Source organism: Strongylocentrotus purpuratus, unplaced genomic scaffold (genome assembly GCF_000002235.5).
Source record: "Strongylocentrotus purpuratus isolate Spur 01 unplaced genomic scaffold, Spur_5.0 spur5_contig_847, whole genome shotgun sequence".
In the NCBI taxonomy this organism is placed as follows: domain Eukaryota; kingdom Metazoa; phylum Echinodermata; class Echinoidea; order Camarodonta; family Strongylocentrotidae; genus Strongylocentrotus; species Strongylocentrotus purpuratus.
In genome coordinates, this window is record NW_022145554.1 from 1384420 (window position 1) to 1407120 (window position 22701).

At 36.1% G+C, this 22701-nt stretch overlaps 2 protein-coding genes across 2 annotated transcripts; both read left to right on the forward strand.

Moving 5' to 3' along the window:
• Positions 1-925: 925 nt before the first annotated feature.
• LOC115927242 lies at positions 926-2196 on the forward strand. The gene is made up of 3 exons (XM_030992824.1): positions 926-1064; positions 1663-1826; positions 2086-2196. Exons 1-3 carry the CDS (start codon positions 962-964, stop codon positions 2152-2154), a joined length of 336 nt encoding a protein of 111 aa, XP_030848684.1. The 5' UTR covers positions 926-961; the 3' UTR covers positions 2155-2196.
• A 102-nt stretch (positions 2197-2298) lies between these two features.
• Positions 2299-19818, forward strand: LOC115926910 (transcription termination factor 2-like). Its single transcript, XM_030992530.1, has 13 exons — positions 2299-2321; positions 2771-2913; positions 4509-4589; positions 4987-5219; positions 5772-5977; positions 6976-7043; positions 7473-7549; positions 11363-11478; positions 12496-12568; positions 13088-13195; positions 14080-14381; positions 15360-15512; positions 18275-19818. Exons 1-13 carry the CDS (start codon positions 2299-2301, stop codon positions 18303-18305), a joined length of 1614 nt encoding a protein of 537 aa, XP_030848390.1. The 3' UTR covers positions 18306-19818.
• Positions 19819-22701: the final 2883 nt, after the last annotated feature.

Sequence of the window (22701 nt, forward strand, 5' to 3'; positions counted from 1 at the left end):
GTGACGTATGTACGTGGAGAAGTAGTCCATAATCTTGTTGGCTTTCTCCTATTTCGTGATCTCTTCCCTACCTGCTGCCAGCCAAAGATGGCATGATCAACAAATTCCATAATTTGTTTTGCCGGGCGTATAAATTCAAGATGATCGCATCTTGGACAAGCAGCAGGTAGGAGGAAGATCGAAGTTAAAGCGGTTGCTCTTAAAATAAAAATTAACAAGATTTTGGACTAGTGGCGAAGAGAAACAATTCTACCATTTCATCTACAAATATCATATCAGTTAACTGTTTGAGAACCAGAAGGATGTTTGCAATGTGTTTGAAGGATGTGAGTTAATCCAATCCAAATGATATTTGATATATCGCCTTTTCCTTGCAGTTACAAAGCGCTGCAATGTTAATGCCCTTCTTGCCCTGAATACAGTATATATCTTTCCCTATCTATACAGTATAGGGCTTGATTATACGGAGCTCTTTTCATTGTTGTCCCCCATATTCTATCCCGTCTCCCCTTTCCCTCTCTTCTTATCTGCCCCCATCTCACCTTCTTGCCCTGAATAGACAGTATATGGCTTGATTATACAGAGCTCTTTTTAATTGTTTTCCCCATATTTGATCTTCTCTCTCTCTCTCTCTCTCTGTATGCTAATTTGCATATTCATGACAATTAATGCATTTTACTGAACTTTAATTTTAAACAAACCATGTAGTTCATCTGTTGGAGTGTTTAGATATATCAAACAACTAATTTTCCAACGATTTTACACTGTAAAACCGCAAAAAAGGTTTGTTTTAAAATATTGCAAAAAAATTAGCATATTACATAAGAAATAAGTAAATTTTTAAAAACGAAGCAAAATATTGTTGTCATGTGGTTCATTATACTTTATTCAATATGTGTACCAATTTACATCTTTAAATTGCCAACTTTAATTGAGATCTTAGGAGGGGGGGGGGGTCATAATGCCTCCCCCCCAAGCCTGCGCTGATTTGGAGACGGCCATCGTTACATTGGACATAGCAGCCAAGTCGTACAAACCTCCACAGCTTAACCTGTCAGCCCAAGGTAATGGACAGTTTTCGATATGATTTTATAGACAACTTGAACAGCCCTATTTTTATAGCTCAGCGATTTTTAAATGATTTTTGCAAGTTTCAAATTTCCATGTACCTGTAATTGTATAGAAGAGAATAACCATGAACATTATTAGTATTGTAGTTCCATACAGTAGAGTTATGGAAATTCCCCACTACTCCAGGACCCCCGTTGCATGAAACTTACTATATTGATTGCAACTGTGACGTCAATAATAAGTACCATGGCAACATCAATCAACAGCCAATCAAATCAAGCTTTCCTTGGGAGTTTCCACTAATAGCCAAGTTACCATGCTAAGTTTAATGCAACAGGGCCCATATGTTGCCAAAATTTCACACCTTTCCCCATTTGTAACAATAGGTTGCCATTCTATGTATGAGTAGCACGCACTAGCTATAGATGCCTGTATCCATCGGTATGTATGTGTGAGTGAAGTTATATCCATGCATGTTCTGGTCCCATCCTCACGCATCTGCTGGGTTGCTAGTCCCAGTTCATTTCAATTTGCCAACATGCGTGACGGTTTCTAGCAAGAACATTGATGTTATTTCCATTCTATTCACAGGAGTTGCCTCTGCTGCTCATACCAGTGGTAGCCACATACCCGTAGGTGGCAGCTTGCAGCAGACATCCATTTCCATTTCCAGCCACTTCAGCCCGCGAGCCAGGCAATGGCACAGCAACGCTACCAGCAAGCACAAGCAATGTATCTTCCTTATCAATATGCAGGTCAGTGTGTACATCAACCCTCCTCAATCTCATAATAATAATAATAACAAAATATGAGATTTGTCACGCGCTGATTCCACTTGAGATCAAATGCTCAAAAGGTTGAGAAAATTTCGAGTTGTTGTTTGAATTAGTTAGTGCTAGTAATTCACTCTTAATATTTCAATCTCCATAAATATAGTCCCATTTCATTTTAATTTGTTGATGTGTGTAATCTTCTCCAGCAAGAACATTGATGTTATTTCCATTCTATTCACAGGAGTTGCCTCTGCTGCTCATACCAGTGGGAGCTTACGACAGACATCAATCAAGAGATATTTTCCAGTAGTCAGGCCCGCGAAATTCACAAAGACACTGCAAAGCCTCCAACAGTAAGTCAATACTCCCATCAGAGAATTTATCGTAACATCTTAAGTAAGCATCATTAATCGAACTTGACCTAAAGTCACAACTGTCATTGCCCATACATAATATGTTTGAGGACCAGCCTGAAAGGCTAAATAAATGTGATATTCATCAAATTACTGTTCATTTACAATCTCACTTTTCCCACAAAAAGTCATGCATCTGACATGAAAATACATGAGTAGAACTTGTTTGAAAAAGAAGTAATATAGCAACATTGGTGGGGGAGGGACAATGATTATTAATTTATCAATGTATTGCAAATCTGAAGATTCCGATGCCTATTATAATTCCTTTTCATATATTTGGCAGGAAGCATTGCTGGATAACAAAGCTAAAGTGGATGCAAGGTATTTTTTTGTTCATGTATTATTCTCCTTTATTTTTTTTGGGGGGGGGGGTGGGAGGAGTTATGAATTAAACATTATTGTGCCAACCCCAACCTCCTTAGTTTGTATTTTTCATGGGTAAACGATTTGATTCTAACTGCACTTGCACTTTTAGTAGCTTCAGTATCTTTTTACATCTTTATTCTTTAGAGCTCTTGAAACTTGCCCATCTGCTGAGACCGAGGCAGATGATCCCAGCCACCTCCAAGTCACTCTCAAGAGTCATCAGAAGCATGCCCTCGCTTGGCTGTCATGGAGAGAGGCACAAAAAAATCCATGTGGAGGAATTCTTGGTAAGAGACCTTGTTTTTTGTCACAAATATTGTATTGTATACTCTTCAAACATTAAACCTCATACCCATGTCCTGTGACTTTCACTATTTTTGCTCTGTATCTGATGATGTAACTTTCATTATTGGTTTTGCGATTTTTGATGAACTTTGACCTTTAAATAATAGAGTCAGGACGAAGGTGTCAAAGTTCCTGCCTATACGGTACTTATGTCCAATTTGCAGGCCAAAAAAATGAAAAGGTTAAATTCCAATGGCATTTGAAAGAAAATAATAATTCAGAACTTCCCTTAAAACGAAAGGGCTTGAAAATGTCTTAAAGTGGGAAAATAACGACCATTTATTGTCGAATCGACTTTATTGATGGCGTGTGTGTGTGTGTGTGTATTGGGTTTTTACAGACGTGTATCAATCAGATATGATTATTTACGTCTGGGACCGACCTTTAAACGTCACCATCCGAAAGACGTGACTCAGTTTCGAACCTGCGTCCTCGGCTGAATCAGTTTGTAACTTCCACTTTTTAGCTGGATTACAGGCGCACGCAATCACTAAAGTAATAGTCTGATTTTCAGACCCTTGTACCAAATGGCCATACGTTTTGTGCTGCACAGAGATCCAATCAGTTTAATTTTGGCCATTACAAGAATTGGGTTATTGATGTAGTGCTCATGTACCCTTTACAGCTCATTATATGTATGTTATTACCAAAGAAAAAAAAAGAAGTCAGTCAGTCACTCAATAGTGTCTGACAGTGAAGTCTAGAAAGTAAACGGGTTTCCTTGGATAGTTTTAATACTAGGACACTGCTAACGTTTAAATTTCACAGATAGGACATACGTGACATATTCATATTTCCTGCAAAGTTCTACAAAATTTGATGTTAGCTGCAAAAGGGACATAGTACCTTTAAGAGGCTTAATTGTGAAGATTAATATTCTAATGTAAATTTTACCAGAGATACTTTCACTATGCCCTAGTAAAGTAGAGTTTATGTCATTCATAGCTCAGTAAAATTTGTATTGCTGATTTGAAAATAAATGTCTGATTTACGTAGCTGCAAATGTACGTTAACCTCAATGAGTTCAGGGACTGCCTGTTATGAGATAAAATCAAGAGTAGCAGAGCTAGCAAGCGTCACGCGTTGTGCGTGACAGTCACGCATTGAGGGCAAAAAAACGCTGTCACGCATGGCAACCACTTTTGTCACACATCAGGGCCAAACTGGATTTTTGTCAAGCATCAGGGCCAGACTGGGGAAAAAAAGGGAAAAAAAGGTAGTAATTGCTAGACTACTGGCCGACAGCCTCGAGGTCTCAGCTAGCTCCTCGCTGGGTTCGTGTTTTGAAATCAAATGTACAATTTATATGCTACAAGTACGCTATACCCTAACTCACGCGCTGAGTCATGAAATGTCACGCATAGCTGATCTTTGAACTTGGCATCTCTGGAGTAGGTAATACTAAAGCAAAGCAGTCACGTGTGATAACATACCTCTATCATTTGTAGTAAAAGCCAATGGAATTGAAGCAAAATATTCCATTTTCCAGTGCTTGATATTCCTAATGGCTAGTATGCTCTGTTGTTTCTATTTTCAGTTGATAAGACGCGGCTTGGGTATATCCAGACCATGATCTCACTGGTACTCCTGAAGAAACAGGAGGCACATAAAGAATCAGGTAGGTATCATTTGCCACTCTCCACCCAGGTGTTAAATGGGTACAGGTACATGTAGGAAGGAATTCCTTAAATGCTGTGAGCGTCGAAATCGGCAGCCTAGCATAGCCAGGTAATGTTGGAGCGCCTTGGAGGACCTTGCAAGGTCGATACATGCACTATATATGAATCCAATATAATTATTATTATTATCATTGGGAAATCCCTTCAACAAATACTTTTTAGGATGAAGATTTTTGTTTTGCCTCTGCCCACTGAAGATGGTGTCAAAGGAATTATGTTTTTCGGGTTATCCTTACCTCTGTCCATTGGTGAAACAGAGGGAAAAAGAAAGACTGATGATGTATAATCAAGGATATAAAATGGTTGTAATATTTGCTTATCTTTTATTCAATTCAGAAAACCCTTGCACCCTAGTGATATGCCCAGCATCCAACATGGACCAGTGGGCCAAGGAGGTTGAACGTTTTTGCGAGCCTGGCCAACTAAAAGTCTACCTGTACCGTGGAACAAATCGGGAAATCAGCCCAGAGAAACTGGCCAAGTATGACATGGTCTTCGCGAGCTATAACCAGGTTAGGAGCGATCTTAAACCACTTCTGAAGGATGACAAGGGAGTGAAAGCGTTGAAGGTAAGAGCTTAATAATTGGATCTATGTAGAAAACAAAGGGGTAGATCCACTCAAATCAAGAGCAATTGGTCAAATGTGACAAGTCCTAATTTACACCTGCAGTCTTCCAGAAAGTGTGTTACACCAAATCAACCCTATGTTGGCTTATACATGGTGGATACATGTGCTGTACAAGAAACCACCATCATTACTGTAGGATTTCACTGTATATGTTTCCTCCATTTCATTTCTATCAAATGATTGAAGCAGCACAGGATCGTAGGATGTCTTACAAGAACATTTTTGTTCAAATCGTTTGTATGTTCATATGATTTTAAAGCCCCACTGTCCTACTTGTAGCTACTTGCTCCCTCTATATAGAAAACTTCCCCAATCGGTGCCTGTTGGTCCCCATGATCCTCTTTTTCTTATGTTAGTTGAGAGCTGAGTTAATGAGATAGCCACCTGTCAGTGACTTAGCTGTGTGGTCTAATCCCTTCTGGCCCAGTAGTATTGACGGTCTTTAAGACTCTTTCATCAATGTAATGAAGACTTTGGTGTCATTCTTACCAGGATGATGAAGCATCAACTGGTAGCAAAAATCAACCAGCCTTTCTGCGTGAGTCCTGGGATCGCATCATCTTGGATGAAGCGCATAACATCAAGAACCATATACGCCAGACGGCCATTACGATCTGTCAGCTGAAGGCCACGGCACGATGGGCTGTAACAGGCTACCCTATCCAGAACAACACCATGGAATTGTTCTCACTCATCAGGTATATTGCTCTTTAAAATGTTTTATTGGTTCCATGCAAGCCGCTGATGAAATACGCCTAATTTACAGCAAATTTTTTGTTGAAGTGCAGCAGTGGCAGATCAATGATTATTGACCTGGCGCAAATGTGGGATATGTCATCATCTGTTTCAGCCAGAAGGATCTTAATGCTATTCTTGAGCTCTGGTATTGGAATCGTGTTTTGAGAGAAAATTGCTATGATTTATTCTGGATTGTTTATCCTGCAGTAAGATAGGTTGTTTGAACCAGTCAAATAAAAACAAACGCACAAACACTTTCTGGGCATCATTTGTGATAAAACCACAACTCCCATTTGCACATAGTGACCTGTGTTAAGCACATGGTGTTGGGCCTATACTTACCCGGATTTGCTTATCTTTCTATGCTCATTACTCAGCCACATTACACTATACCAAAATTGGCACATGTCATTTATGTGTAATCTTAAACATTCAGTGTAAGTTTCATTGGATTCTGTGAGAATTCATCTTCTATATTTATATTTACCATGCAGAACTCAAGTTTATTTTTAGCTTGTTGACGCTCTTCTGGCTCTGAACAGAGCTCTCTTTTCATAAAACTTGTTATCCGTATTAACAAATGCTAAATTTATATGACAAATCTGCTCTCAGCCAATCATATGCCATGATTTCAGTAGCTTATAACAGTTATTATAACTTAATTGTCATTAATAACAATTTTTATGAAACGGGGCTCTGATAGCAGTGACAGATCCAAGATTATTGACCTGGGGCGCATACATGTGTATGTCCAAAATGTGTTATATGTTATCATCTCTTTATAATGAAATCAAAAAGATGTTTCAAATTGCAAAGAATATCATTGATATTGTTTCCTTTATTCCTAGCTCTACTTCCAGTTCAAAGTTATGTGGTTTCACAGCATTTCTTTATGTGTAGCTATATGCCATGGCATCAGGACCTCTTTATAAAAGCTACATTTGTTTCTATTGATTAGATTCTTGAGATGTACACCATTTGATGAATATCAGGTGTGGAAGAGACAAGTAGAGAATGCAGGATCGAGTAAGTACAGAGTTCAGACACATGTGAGAAAGACTCATCTGTTCTTATTTCATCTTACATTGGACGAATTTTGCATGTAATGATGTCATGATAAGGAATGAGAAATATAAACTTTTACTGTTTTTATTAATTCATTTTATATCCAAACTAATTCAAATGCCATTGTATGTAACTGTAAGCATAGAGTTTACTTATAAATTGGCAATAAATTAGATGAATCTCAAGTTTTTTGGGGTACATGTATATAAGGACAATTAGGAAATTAAATGGAACTGAATAAAAATGATTGAAAAGAGGAAAATGAAATACGGTAACTGAAATTATTTCCATATGCTCAAAAGGGACCTTGTAACCATTTATAGGTGTTTTTTTATTTTTAATTCTTGTATTGCAATTTTGATACATGACAATTTTTTTCTTGTATTCCAGCCAAATTAGCGACACTTCGAATCCTGGTCAAGAGTTTAGTCTTACAGAGAACCAAGTCTAGCAGTGGGAATCCAATCGTGAGTAGTAAGGCTAACACAATATCAATCATCCATGATTTGTCATCGTTTCATTATTTTATGAACAGATGTAGCATGAGTCCGGTGTTTTGACAGAATCCTAGAAATGGCTCCTAGAAATATTATGGACCCTGGGGGTTGTTTCACAAAGATCCTAAGTAGAACTTAACTCTAAGTTGGACTTAAAAATTATGGAAAGCCATTAGCATCTTTGAAAATATTATGTAAAAATATTTTTGAAAGGCATAAAATGTTTATTCAAATCATTCATATTTTCTATCATTAAGGAGATTTCATATTCTTGTTGTGGAATTTATAAAATGTCTAAAATACTTGAATTTCTGCTTTTGAGTATATTTCATTTTAAGGCTCCAATGGCTGCCCATAATTTTTAAGTTCTACTTAGGATCTTTGTGAAACACCCCCCTGGCCATTAACCCTTTCGCATTTTGGCTCCTCAAGTTTTGATTCAGAGTCCTGCATCAGATCATCAGATGCATCAGAACATCAGATAAGACATGTTCCCTGAAAAGCATGGCTCTTCAAATGCCTTTATATTCTAAATATGTCATGTAACATCGTAAAACTCGGGGGTAGGATTTTTACGCCACGTGTTCGTGTAGTCCCATATACATCTTTCTGTGTACAGTGTTTGTAACTTTCCCAAGACTTGGCCAAATTTCTTATCATTTTGATGATTCCAGAATCTTGCAATACACACAAATTCTTATATGATAGATGATCAACCATTTCTGGTCGATTCCACACCGTTTCTTTCATGCAATGCAATCGCATGACCAGAACTCAACTTCATCTTTAAATCCTTAAATTTGAAAAGTCATTGAGAGATTCAAATTCATTGTTTTTTAATCAAAATTGGCAATTATTTCAAATTTTGGACAACATTCTTTAATACCTATATAAAATACATCCTATCCTGAAAGGATTAATGAAAACCTATTAATTAAACTATGGCACATATACATTTCAATTACAGACTGTGATTATGTCTTTTGTTTTTATGACACACTGTATGTCATGATGCAGGAAGATGTACATGTATGGCGATCTTTGGCATTATTCTTGTCATCGTACACTGTCGCTCATATAGTTAGAATTTTAGTCTCGCCTGCGTAGCAAAAAAGCGAGACATAGGCGCCGCTTTTCCGGTGGCGGCGGTGGCGGCGGTGGCGGCGGTGGCGGCGGTGGCAGCGGTGGCGGCCGCAGCGGCGACGGCGGCGGCAGCGTCAACATCAAAAACTTAACCTTAGGTTAAGTTTTTGAATTTTTGATATAATTTTGAAAGTATAAGTTCTTAGTCAATGAAACTTGGACTATAGGGTTATCAAGTATCCCTAATCTTGTGAGTAGAATTTCAGGTCACAAAGTCAAGGTCAAAGGTCATTTTAGGTCAACATACTTAGGGCGTGTTTATGCTTCACTTTTTCTGGCCAGAATCAGGCATCTGTTACGCGTTTAGTTTAAAACACCGTTGCGTCCATGCTCACTTTTGTAGAATCACCGAAAAAACGGCGATCATGATCGCCGATCGTAAACTCACAAAAAGATGCGTTTACAATTTTTAAACGCGTTTAAATGGGGTCAACGCACTGACCTCTAGTGGGTCTACGTAGCATGCACAGTGAAGGTTTGCAAATCCAGCTAGAATACCAATTAAGGCCACACATGGAGAATTGCCTGTAGGAGCCAGAGAAGTGAGCATGAACAGTACACTGTGGAACTGCGATTACGATGAGCGTTTACGATGAGCGTTACAAATCGCTCATTCTACCTTCAAAAGTGAAGCATAAACGTGCCCATAGACCTTGTTGTGGCATCAACATCAAGATTTGAATTTTTTAGCATATTTTCAAAATTGATTGTTCAAATTCCATGAAACTTGTACCCAAGGGTTATCAAGTATCACAAATCATATGACACAAATTCAAGGGTCAAAGGTCATTTTAGGTCAGTAGACTTGGATTATGTTATGTCTTGAATTCTTCTGTCTTTGTTTGTCAACAGGAATGGACCCTGCATACATTTAATATTATCACCCGTAACTAAAACTAACACACAATAATATCACGGTATTAGTCTCTTTTTGTTCCACCAAGCTAAATTTTTGCACCTTGCACAAATGCACTTCTCAACACGAAATATTTTACTAAATTTGTTTTGTTATTTTCACTCAAAATTAATTCAGCCATGCTCACTTTTAATCACTTCACTTATATCTTATTTAACATTGAATACAATGCAGTTGCATGGGTTGTTCTTTTATTTTTGTTAACTCGGCAGAGGCCACGGTCATGTTCAAGCATTTACGCTTACGACATGTGGTCTCCTGCTTTTTCCTTTTGTATGAAACTTCTATTTTAACTAGAAACAAATTTTGTCAAACTTACATGTTATTCATTATATTTATTTGTATGTTTCTTTGTATTGATATGAAAAAGTGGAAATAAAACAAACAAACAAACAAACAAAACAACTAAATATGAGAATTAGGTCATATTTCATTCAAGTTATCGATCGTGGTACAATTACTAGTAAATAATTCTTCTGATGATTCTTAGTCAATATTCACTTCAAAATGCTGAATATATTCAGAGGATTTCATTTTGGGGGGCCTGCTAAGGACCACCCTGCCTATAAATAATGTTCCAACATCAATCTTTTCATCATATCAAATTTTGTAATGCAGGCGAGACAGCCGAGAGCGTTTCCCTTGTTTTGTTTCACCCCAATTTATGGAATTATTTTGACAATGATTTATTCCTAATAGATCTAGATAATAGTATACATTCTCAGATTTTATTAAATAATAATATGCCAGTGTTTGTTTTGCGTGACTGCTAAAGCATGTGTATGCTCCTATGCTTATCAACTAGGGGACCTACGCCCTTAAGTCATAAATGGCAGTAATGAGGATTAATGCCCCACAAAAGGGCACAGCCCAACAGAAAAACAAATTCTGGGTGCCCATGCCTTGAGCCATAATGCATGGTCGTACAGAGGATTTTTTTATGTTGGGGGCCGGGGTAAAATGCAATCAATTATTGAAATTTATTGCATTTTCTTTGTTTTTTTTTTATTTTGGGGAACTGCCCCCTACCCTACAGTCATGGTTCAGTGGCCAAGCAATATTGCCTCGTAACTGTGAGGCCCCAGGATCAAAACCGTGTCGATGTGCCATATTAGTGCCCTTTTGTGGGGCATTAATCCTCATTACTGTCATTTATGACTTACGGGCATAGGTCCTCTAGTTGATATGCATAGTAGCATACACATGCTTTAGCAGTCACGCAAAACAAACACTGGCAAATTATTATTCAATAAAAACTGAGAATGTATATTGGTACTATTATCTAGATCTAATAGGAATAAATCATTGTCAAAATAACTTCATAAAAAAAATTGGGGTAAAATATAAATATTCCAACTATATAAGCGACAGTGTATATACTTTTATGTTGATTAGATAAAACCTGAAGCATAATGATGTACTATGATAATCCCCTACAGTACTTATGTTACGTGCGGCAAAGTATTATGTAACAGATCATGTGATGAAGCAAATTAACAACGAGCTTTTATTTTAGAGAGAGAGAGGAGAGTGTGTGTGTGTGTGTGTAGCAATATAACACCCACCCCCCTGAATCCGCCACTGATAACGTGGTATACTTTGAAAGTAGTAACGGTGACATGTAATTGTGTCCCGCTCCCCCCCCCCCCCCCCCCCCCCATGCTAAAGCTCGGATTGACCCCTTGCTACTTAGTATAATATAACTTCCTTGTTTTGTTATGTAGGCTTCTCTGCCGAAGAAGAAGAAGAAGAAGAAGAAGAAGATGAAGAAGGAGATACACTCAATATGTCTGTCGAGTGAAGAGAGAAATATCTATGATCAGCTCGTCAAACAATACAGGTAATAACCACAGTAAAAGACAACTCTTTTGTGACAGATGGGTCAAATTATTACGGTATTCCTTATCTCGATCAACTTCAGCTTGTACTTCTCTACCATGCTTTTTAAAAACAAATACCTCAATAAGCTGTACGGCATGGTATTAAACATTAAATATAGCTTGTATAATCACGATATTCTGAAAACCTGTTAATGGATTTAATTACAATCAAACTTGAATTTTGAAAATTGCCTCTGGTTTGGTTTGTAAAATTGCTCTATGGCGGAGTCGAAGATCGGTCCATCTAGTTTTCTTCATAGTTACTCTCATCATAATATTAGCACTCTGCCCGTATATTTTGTAGTAAGTTTGTGCACAAAATTATGTTATTGTGTGGGCCACGTATATATTTTTCTCTGTTATGTATTTTTCTTTCATTTCTACATGCATTTTAACCATCATTTATGGCTTGGGTTTTTATAAGGTTTTAGGCATAGGTTAGGTAAAGTGGTAATTTGCTCCAAGGTTGAAGTTAGGAATATGATTACTGTGAACATACCGTTACTTGTGGATCCTACTAAATCATATCATAGGAGTAATAGTATACAATTTGTTTCATTTTCCCTTTGGAATCTTTATATCTAGAATTTGAGATCCATCTTTTCTTGATTAAATGAATGTTAGATAGACAACAGGGCTCATATTCATAAAACCTAATTACTCTGCCTTTTTGTCCACTAACTATATACTACAGCCTAAGTATGTAAATAGTTGGTAACTGGTTTAGTAATTTTCTATGAACATGGGCCCAGAGATATTTATAATAATGCTTATTATTATGATTTTAAAACAATCCAGCATTTAGCACCCTTTTAGTCCGAGCATTTATTGAGCTTTATTTTCAGTGGTAGTGCATGTCATTCTTTGTTGTGATATCTGTAGCTGATTTTCCAAGTAAATCGTTCTGTCATTTCTTCTTCTCTCATTCTCTGGAATTTCATTTTAATTCTTCCCTATGTCGACCTTACCAATCCCAGACGCACACCTTACAACCTGGTCAACCAGCTACGCTTGGGACAATGCTGTGGTCATCTTAGTTTGCTCAAAGAGGTATTAAGTGGATTTAGTATGTGTGTTGCAGTTTTAATATTAGGAGTCTAGGGTACTGTTGGGTTATTATTGCTGCCCATTTGATCAATTTAATTTAATGAAACACTGAATGAAGCATATTTTGATCCATGAAATGTAATTGTAGACATTCACGTTTGACACCAAGGTAACATGTAAGTATGTTAATAAAGCCGGGTTAATAGTTGGAGCGCCTTGAGCACCATGCATGGTGGATATGTGCGCTATATAGATATCCAATATTGTTATTATTATGATATATTCTGATACATATAAGAGAAGGCACATTGTATTTAACAAAGGTAATTTAAGTGATAATCATTTTGTGCAGAACTCAACTTTTTTTTTCTTTTCTTCCAATGTACATGTATAAGAATAAATTTGGACACATTTAAACCACAAGGGATTCTTGTGAAACGAAATGAATGCTGTTTAATTTCACTTTATATTCAAAGAGTGACTATGTAATCCGATTTGTACTCCATCACATTTCCTTTGTAGCTCCCAGACCAAGAGTCGTGTGAGACGGACGGTATCAAACTTGGCCCGGGGTCAGGTCAGGTCAAGCCTAAGACGAACTTGTATCAACACAGCTTCTTAAGTGCAAAGGTCAGTTAAAAATATTAATGCTCAATTTTAGGTTAGTTTAGAATAATTATGATCATAATAAGGTCAAACATAGATCATGGTGAGGATGACTAGGGGTCAGGTTGGGTCAGGTCAGGTCAAGCCTAAGACGACCCTGTATGAACACAGCTTCTCAAGTACAAAGGTCAGTAAACAATACGGTATGCCCAATTTTAGGTTAGTTTAGAATAATTATGATCATAATAAGGTCAAACATAGGTCAAGGTGAGGATGACTAGGGGTCAGATTGGGTCAGGTCAGGTCAAGCCTAGGACGACCTTGTACGAACCCAGCTTATCAAGTACAAAATTCAGTTAACAATACTTATGCTCAATTCAAGGTTAGTTTAGAATAATTATGATCATAATAAGGTCAAACATAGGTCAGGGTGAGGATGACTAGGGCTCAGGTCGGGTCAGGGCAAGCCATAGATAAAAATGCATGATCCTAGCTTCTCAAGGACCAGGGTTCGAAATCTGTATTTCATGTAAATATTAATGATATTTGATTGTAAGGAAAGCACATTTAGGCTTTTCAATAAGCTGTAAAGAGGCTTACAGCTAAATGTGTCCAAAATTGTACAGACTGACTGTATTTTTAACCTGTGACATGTGTCACTGCAGAACCATAGATTATTTTGCTTATTACTCCCAAAAATGGATGAACACTTGCAGCAGCTTGTAAGAAATCTTCTAGAAATCTCACCAAAGCTTCTTTTTTTTTGGGGGGGGGATGAGTGCAAAACAGAACATGAATATTTAGGTTTGATGATACATTATAATTTTGATTGTTAATGCCAGGACCAGCAATGAATGTGTGCCTTTGTTATTAGTTATATAACCATATCTGTGCCTCTCTTTGTATAGATCAAGTTTTTGATTTATGGACTGAAGAAGATTCGTGCCGCAGGTCCTGCAGACCGCCCCATCAAGACCGTCCTTGTCTCCAAGTCGACTAAAATGCTGGATGTGGTAGCTAGCCACCTTAAGAAGGCAAAGTTCAAGTACTGGAGTATCCGAGGTGATATCCCTCCAAAGAAACGATTTAAGGCGATGAGGAAATTCAACAACCCCGGGGGTCGCGAGATCATGCTGTTGTCGATGAAGGCCCGTGGGCGCGGCCTGAAGCTCATCAGGGATAATCACATCGTCTTCCTCGATATGCACTGGTAAGAGAATGCTTTACTGACTTTTCATTAAATGGGTAGAGTTTTAAAAATTAAAATGAAAGAAAGGATATCCGTTAGTATAGAATACACAGCGGTCAATAATGTATCGAAACAAAGAATCAATTGCAAAGCTTTTATATCACATGTACAATAATGACCAGGAATAGTGACTTTTGGGGTCCAAATTCTTGCCATAAGTTTTGTGTAGTCCCATGTATCCATGCATACCTATATCCAGTGCCTTTCGATATCTTCATTTTTCATTTTCATTTTTTTTAAATTTTCAATTGGATACTGTTTGTATTATTCCATGTCAACTCTTTATACAAAAGCAATAATTATTGTTTGAGAATATATTTTCTGTATGAAATATCTGTATTAAAACCACATAATTATCCCAGATGAAGTTTCTTCAATTTGGGCTTCTACTCCCTTCCTCCTTCTTACATAGATTACAGCTCATTAAGCAACCAGGAGGCGAGAGTCAATCCTTTGCTTCAACGTACACTTCCACCTTAAACACCCAGTGAGAGTGCCATGCATTCACTGTTATGTAAAAAGCCCTATTGGAATTAAAATTATCCCAATCAATATCTTGGGACAGGTAAAACAATATTATAATTTGTAATAAAATGAATATATATGGTAAGAAGTTGAATTTGTTACCTAAAAATAGACGAAATGAGAATGAAGTCAGTAGACTGTTGTATGTATCATCAGCAAAAAGCAATGTAATGGCAGGCCAGCTAGCAGCTACCAATTTTTTATCTCTCATTTGGGGCTGCGTTGTTCCACTTGTTGTGAGGGGTGTTCAAATCAACAACAAAAATGGAGAGGGGGGGGGGGGTCATTTTCAAGGGCTCAACATAACTACATTAATAGAATCACTTCTGTTAATTTTTTTTAAATGAAATGGCATGACCAGTTCTTAAAATGATCTGAGTTTTTTAAATTTTGTTTTGTTGTTTGTTTGTGTAGGAATCCAGTTGTAGAAGACCAAGCCTGTGATTGGATCTACAGGCCAGGGCAGACGAGGAGTGTTCACAAGTTTGTCTGCTCCAATACAATTGAGGAAAAAGTATTACAGAGACAGACAGAGAAGCGACAGCTTGCGAATGATGTACTCAGAGGGTAGGTGTATTGTACAGTAGCTGCATTGTATTAGAATATATAACAAATGTCATGAAACTTTTGTAAAGGACTATTTCATCTAGCTGTCTAATGTGCCGCCTAAAACAGCCAACATCAAATTCTGTAGAACTTTGAAATCTGTGAAATGTTAACGTTAGCAGTGTCCTAATATTCAAATTATGCAAGGAAACCCGTTTACTTGCTAGACTTCACTGTCAGCGACTATTGAGTGACTGACTGGCATTTTTTCTTCTTTGGTAATAACAAACATTACATAAAATGAGCTGTCAAGGGTACATGAGCATTTGTCTACATCAATAACCCACTTCTTATAATGGCCAAATTTAAACTGATTAAATCTTTGGGCACCATTTGCGTACCAATCGATACAATGGTCTGAAAATCAAACTATTACTTACTGGCTCTATAGCTCCTAAGTCGATTTGACAACTAATAGCCGTTGTTTTCCCACTTAAAGACATCTTCAAGCCATCTTTTTTTTGCGAAGTTCTAAATTAGTATTATCTTTCAAATGCCGTTGGAATTTAACATTTTCATTTTTTGGGCCTGCAAATGGAACAGAGTACCTTTAAGGCCCTTGGTTGAATTATGACATCAAGCAGTGATTTAATTATGTTTTATTTATAGAATACTATATTTTCAAGTGATCTATTATTGTTTGAGTCATGCAAATACATATGGTGGAGCTTATTGTGAAGCCTTATGTAACTGCATGAATTTGCTATTATTTTGAAATACATACATACATGTATATTGAATGATTTGAGTGGATTTCAATCGCCCACTTTGTTGTCGGATCAATAAGGGAACTATGAGTGCTAGACTGCCAATTAAAACAGGACAACTTAATTGTATTCAAATCTGTAGAAAATATATAATGAATCAAAAGACTCATAATTATATGTCTGTTTTATGCTATCAATAAATGAATAAAACTCTCTAATACAAGTACTGTATAAGAGTTTTTCTTCCTTTTCTCACACTATGAATTATCCATTTAAGATAACAACTCCATTTCCTTTCAGATCAAAGCCTGTGTTTCAACTGAATTAAACTAAACTCTCTATCTACAATATAATCTCCAAAGATCAAATCTAATTTGAATGATCTATCAAACTCTGAATTGTTTTAAATGCATAAACTGGTTTTCTTTCAATGTATTAAAACTCAAAATAGATATTTAATAACATCTCTGGAGCTTTCCAAATATCCCTTTCAAATTATGCACCACATATATAATTTGAACAATGCCACCTACGGGCAAACCAAATACATATAGCGGTACACGTATGCAATACACTCAAACTCCTGCACATGTACTAAATGAAAATGTCCATCTTAAAGGTGAAATTCAAAGAAGATCACATACATGTCAACCAATGTATCACTAGAGACTGGTAAGCTAACAGATGGCCATCGTCCAAGTTTTAGGTCAACTACATATCGGGTGATTTATAAAAATACAAATACAACCACCTCCATAGCAGCTGGGATATACGAGAGATTCGCCGGAAAAATAACGGTGTTTTAATGACGTCACTATATGGACCAACAATGCCCAAGCAGACGACATCCCATAGAGAATGAACATAATTGCAAAGCTATTATTTGTCAAATTATATTGAGATTAGTGTATATAAATGTAAAGGCATGTCAAACCATTCAAAAGGGGATATGACCCGACTCTGATAACTAAAATCTTTTGCTTGTAAATACACAGGATAGGGGTTAATTAACAATCAAAGAAATCAGACTTTCAAATTGAAAAACCCCCGGAATGATATAAGGACGGCATTTGTTCCCTCTTGAAACACCAAACATACCCCGGTGTGTGCAGCTGAATATACAATGGCGTCTTATTTTGTTTACAAGTGACAGATTCCTTTATTTTTGTATCGCTGCATTTGTCATCAAAATAAAATCATGCGCGGGGTTTAGAGTGAGGCAATAGATTATACAATTAGCCTGACGGTAGTGAAGTAAGAGAAAGAACTCAAGAGAAGATGAAAACACTGGCACTAAAAATGTGTGAGATGTCATGGGACATCGTCTGCTTGGGCAAGTCATGTCCATACTGTGATCTCACACATCTCAGCAGCGTTCGGAGAGCTCTTCAGGTGCTATGCCGGGGCTGTATTTAAGCGTTTTGTAATTTATAATAATCATTACTTCAAATGTTTCCAAGCATTGAATTTTGATAACCTTGTCGAATCAAAGTTTCAACTATGCAATAATGAAAATAAAGTTAGTTTTTAAAATCAATGAATATCTATTTTAATATTAGCTCATTCCATATATGCTTGAGCTCTGACAGTTATGTATCTTAAATAATTCCATGACACATAAACGCAATTACTTGATGTTCAATGTCAATGAAATAAAACTAAATTCCTAGGCAATGATCTGGCGCCACAATTTATATCATTCTTCTCACAAAAACTGATCTGACTTTCTTCTTTTTCTGTCAGCGTAATATGGTGTCTTTAAAACTACAATCTACATTGATTTCAAACTGACTCCTAAACCTACGGTATCTTCAAATTGACCTCCAACCCAAAAGAAAAAATTAAATAGAAATACAAAATAATGTTTGTTCAACAAACCAGTTGTTATCATGTCATCTACTAAGAGCCATTTAATCATTGTAGTAACTCCTTTCTGGCTCTTTACAGACTATTTCTATCTTTTTCCCCCTATTTTACTGACTTTGACTGCTCCTTTATTTCATTGTATCCCTCCAGATCCAAGAGTAAGAAGATGAAGCTTAGGTAGATCTGAAATTCGTGTTTGCTGTTCAGGAGGCACATGAAGCAGAGTGACCCTTGGCCCAGGAGACCTTTGATCTGGATGATCCTTGACTTAGATTTGACTATAGCTCAAATGCTATTTTTGTTGTAGCATTTACTGGTAAAGATAAAAATGATGTGTATATTATCTGCTGAGAGTCAGAAGAACATAAAATTTATGTATGTATAATGATGAATTATATGAATCTACTTTATGTAATGATAATACAAAATATATTTGGTGTAGTAGGGTAATTAGAAGACTCAGATATATATGATGAAAATGAACTATACATTACTGCGTACCTATAATAAAGATAACATTGTCACATAACTGCATGAATTCAAAGTCATAACCCTACTTCAAATCAGGTAACATTGAGGTATATGTATGTACATGTATATATATATGTTGACATTCTCAAAAAGGTATTGAAGAGCTACGGTATATAACCCTGCTCTGTTGCATTACTTTTTGATAAACCAATAATTTCTCAGACTGAAGATTTAAGATGAGAGCTCTATGACGTTTGGAAAATCATCCTTTGATAATATTACTTGAAGTTTGAAGTTTTTTAGAAACAACAAAATGTATGTACATCATAAAACAAACAATGAAAGGCAAAACAATAAAATACAAACTGTACATAATGTACAAAACAATGAATTACTGCAAAAGCTTAATTAATGCCTACATAAAACACATTTATACAAAAGTTCAAGTTGTTGCTAAAAGAACACCAAAAGTTAGCACAATTAAGTGCTAGTCGAGTTACCCCATATGACATCATCATGTTGTCAATTTAAGGAATACAGTTCAGTAGATGTTAACCCCTTAGCAACTAGAGATTTTGTAAAAACAATATGAAACATGCGCTATTTTTCTATGCAGAATCCTAAAGTAGACATCATAAGGATTATGCACGTATAACAATATCACAGAAGACCCTAGAACAAATACTATAGCCATTGAAAACGGAAGGGCGGTTTCGGGCAGTTTAGTGAGTAAAAAGAGGGGTGGTTTTGGGCGGTTTAGTTGCTAATGGGTTACAGTCATTAGAAAATCCATATTTTTCTTTTGAGAATTCTTTGATGTTTTAAACCTGGAAGACTTATTTCAGACTTTTTCAAGAAAGGCCTGTTGCCATCTGAGAGTAAAGCTTTGGTTTTATTTGAATCTTTATTGTGGAAACACACTACAAATTGTAATAATATTGATAATAGTGGGTTTTTGCATAGTGCCCATGTCTGACAGACTTAACACTCCTGGGGAGTGTTTCCCAAAGACTAAAATCGACTTTAAGTTGAACTTAACTATGGCAGGCCTTTCATGCCACTATAGTTCCTCTAACCATTCCCGGCATTTGTTTCTGAAGGGAGGTACAAATCATGGGCAAAAATAATATCTAAAGATCATAACTGAGAGACCAATGGTGACAGCAACCAGTGGCATCAATGGCCTGCCATATTTAAGCCCAACTTAAAGTAGATCTTAGTCTTTGTCAAACACCCCCCTGGTGCTCCACAATTATTACCCAGCTTTAGCGTGGCTGCCATTACGGCGCTTTAGCATTTCAAGATATTACTTCCTGCCAGGTACCCTATTCCTCACCTGGGTGGAGTGTGGCAAATGTACAATAATGTCTTGCCAAAGGACATTACTGCCACGGCAGGACTGGAACCCCAAACTATGTGTTCCACAGTCCACTGATGTTTCCTCAAGACCATCACATCTTCACAGTATAGTTAGAATGGTAAATTGTACTGAAGACTATACACTTTTGAATCCAGATATACACGTACGTGTATCTGAGTTGAGTTGAGTTGAGGTTTTATTATCCAACCAATACATTATTAAATCTAACAATAAAAACAATAATAACAATAATAAATGCATGTTTAACAAAGATAAACGGGACGAGAAAATAGCATAAAATGCTTATCATGTCTGGTACCTTTTAAGTACAGTATCTTAAAGGTAATACAAAGTTTTGGTATATGGTCATGAATTTGGTTCAAATGAACATATTGGAAGCATATGCGATCCTACAATATTCAGTGATCGTTGTCGCGGTTGAAATCGAGTCTAAAGTTATGAAATTGTAAATAATAAACTCTTTATGTTGTATAGCTCCTTCTCAAGGTCAAGATATTAATTAAGCTATAAAACAATGTTTCTTGACTAAACTTGACCGATTAGCTATTCCTGTTTGGAAATTATATATCACAGCTACATATTCTGAGATTTCAATGGTCGCAGCTACCATTGTACGGCCGTAGGCGCTATTTGGAATTTATCAAAATTTACCGGGAGCACCGGTAAATTTTTATATTCAATGTTTCTCAAAAGTAGAAGTGTTTTATGGGTTAAATTTTCCAGTGCTCATAATACATCCACAGGGGCGTCCAAATATATCAAAATTGTTAAGAATCACTATCCACCCAATTTTCAAAATTTCCCAAAACTTTTTATTACCTTTAACAAATAAAATGTAAATATATATATGTTTATGGATAATTATTGAATATAGGTATATACTAAAGCTACATACTATTCTATGTATCTAAGATAATATGTTTTTGTGTTCAAATGCAAAGCCTAAACTTGTATAAATAGGCATTCTTAATAAAACAATACAACCGTGTATCATACACTGTCAAAAAAATATAGAATATATTTTCTAATGAAAGGCAAGAACCTTGGTGAAATGCATAGTTTATTATTAGTTATTCTATTAACATTTGTGCTGTACTACAAAAACAAGAAACTAAAGCTTTTTCCCTGACAGATTAGGTAAATCATTCCAGAAGCATATACGCCTCTGCATGTATGACACAAATGTACTTTGCGTTGTCCTTAATTAAGGTACACTCAGCTTTTTATTTTCTCTTTGTCTTGTCTCGTATCTGTGCTTTACGAAAGAGCAGTACTGAACAAGGGACTGTGGCAATCTATTTTTCAATAGTTGATGCATGAAAACACAAATACATGTAGATAGTTTATGTAGTTGATACATATTCAATAATTTTAACTCCAGGGGTGTGAATGAGTCCTAAAAGGACTAAATGTTATAGCTCTGAGTGCCATCTTTTGGTTTAATAATAAATATTTCATATTAATTTAATAATTGCTTCCCAAAACCTCAATTCCATATTAATATGTGGTTGAGTTAATGTTTTATACAATGACAATAAAACATAAACGGTCTTAATCTATATAAAAAACCAAACTTTATTCTAATACACATATTTGCTCTTTCAATATGAGATTTCAAAGTCAAATGTTGATCTATATGGATTCCTACGAATGATGAAACATCAACCTTATATTTTTTTGGTGTCGGCTATTTTCTATACTCCTTGAAGTACTTCTGGTTGTCTACTCCCTCTTATAAGTAAATAATAAGTTTTTAACAAATCTACTGTGAGTTTAATCATTTTACTCGTGGACACCTTATCGACTTGCATATTAACCACATCCATATCCATTACATTGTAGTAAAGCGAAATCTGATTTTGAGGCAACCTGTATAGAAATTTACCTGAATAAGTGTTCTCATTAAAATCTGAAGAAAAAAAAAGAATTTGAGGTTGATGTACAGAAAAACCACCTGCTTGTATAGACCATATCGTGTGTCTGCCTTGATAGGTCTTCATGTAATGATTTCACTGTATCTATAACTGTACACTATCCATACACCAACCCATAGGGAACATATGCCATTGAATTCGGTGGAAGAAGAAAAAGTGTTGTGAAATATTACTTACCTGATATCCAATATGTATTGAATATTGAATGTAAGAATGTTGTTTGTATGGATATTCATGCCTCTTTATGAAGTTCTAGTCTTTACATTAAATCATGAATTCTTCCAAATTATTTTATTAGCAAATATGTTTCTCATTTTTTTGGTATTTGTTTATTTTTATCTTGCTGAAAGGTAATACAAAGTTTCGGTATGGGGTCATGAATTTGGTTCAAATGAACATATTGAAAGCATATACGATCCTACAATATTCAGTGATCGTTGTCGGGTCGAAATCGACTCTAAAGTTATGAAATTGTAAATAATAAACACTTTATGTTGAATAGCTCCCTCTCAAGGTCAAGATATTAATTAAGTTAGTAAACAATGTTATTTGACTAAAATAACCAATTAGATATTCTCGTTCAGAAATTATATACCACAACTACATACTCTGAGATTTTCATGGTCGCAGCTACCATTGTACGGCCGTAGGAGCTATTTGAAATTTATCAAAATTTACTGGGAGCACCGGTAAATCTTTGTATTCAATTTTTCTCGAAAGCAGAAGTGTTTTAGGGGCTAAAATTTCTGGTGTTTTTAATACATCCACAGGGGCATCCAAATATATCACAA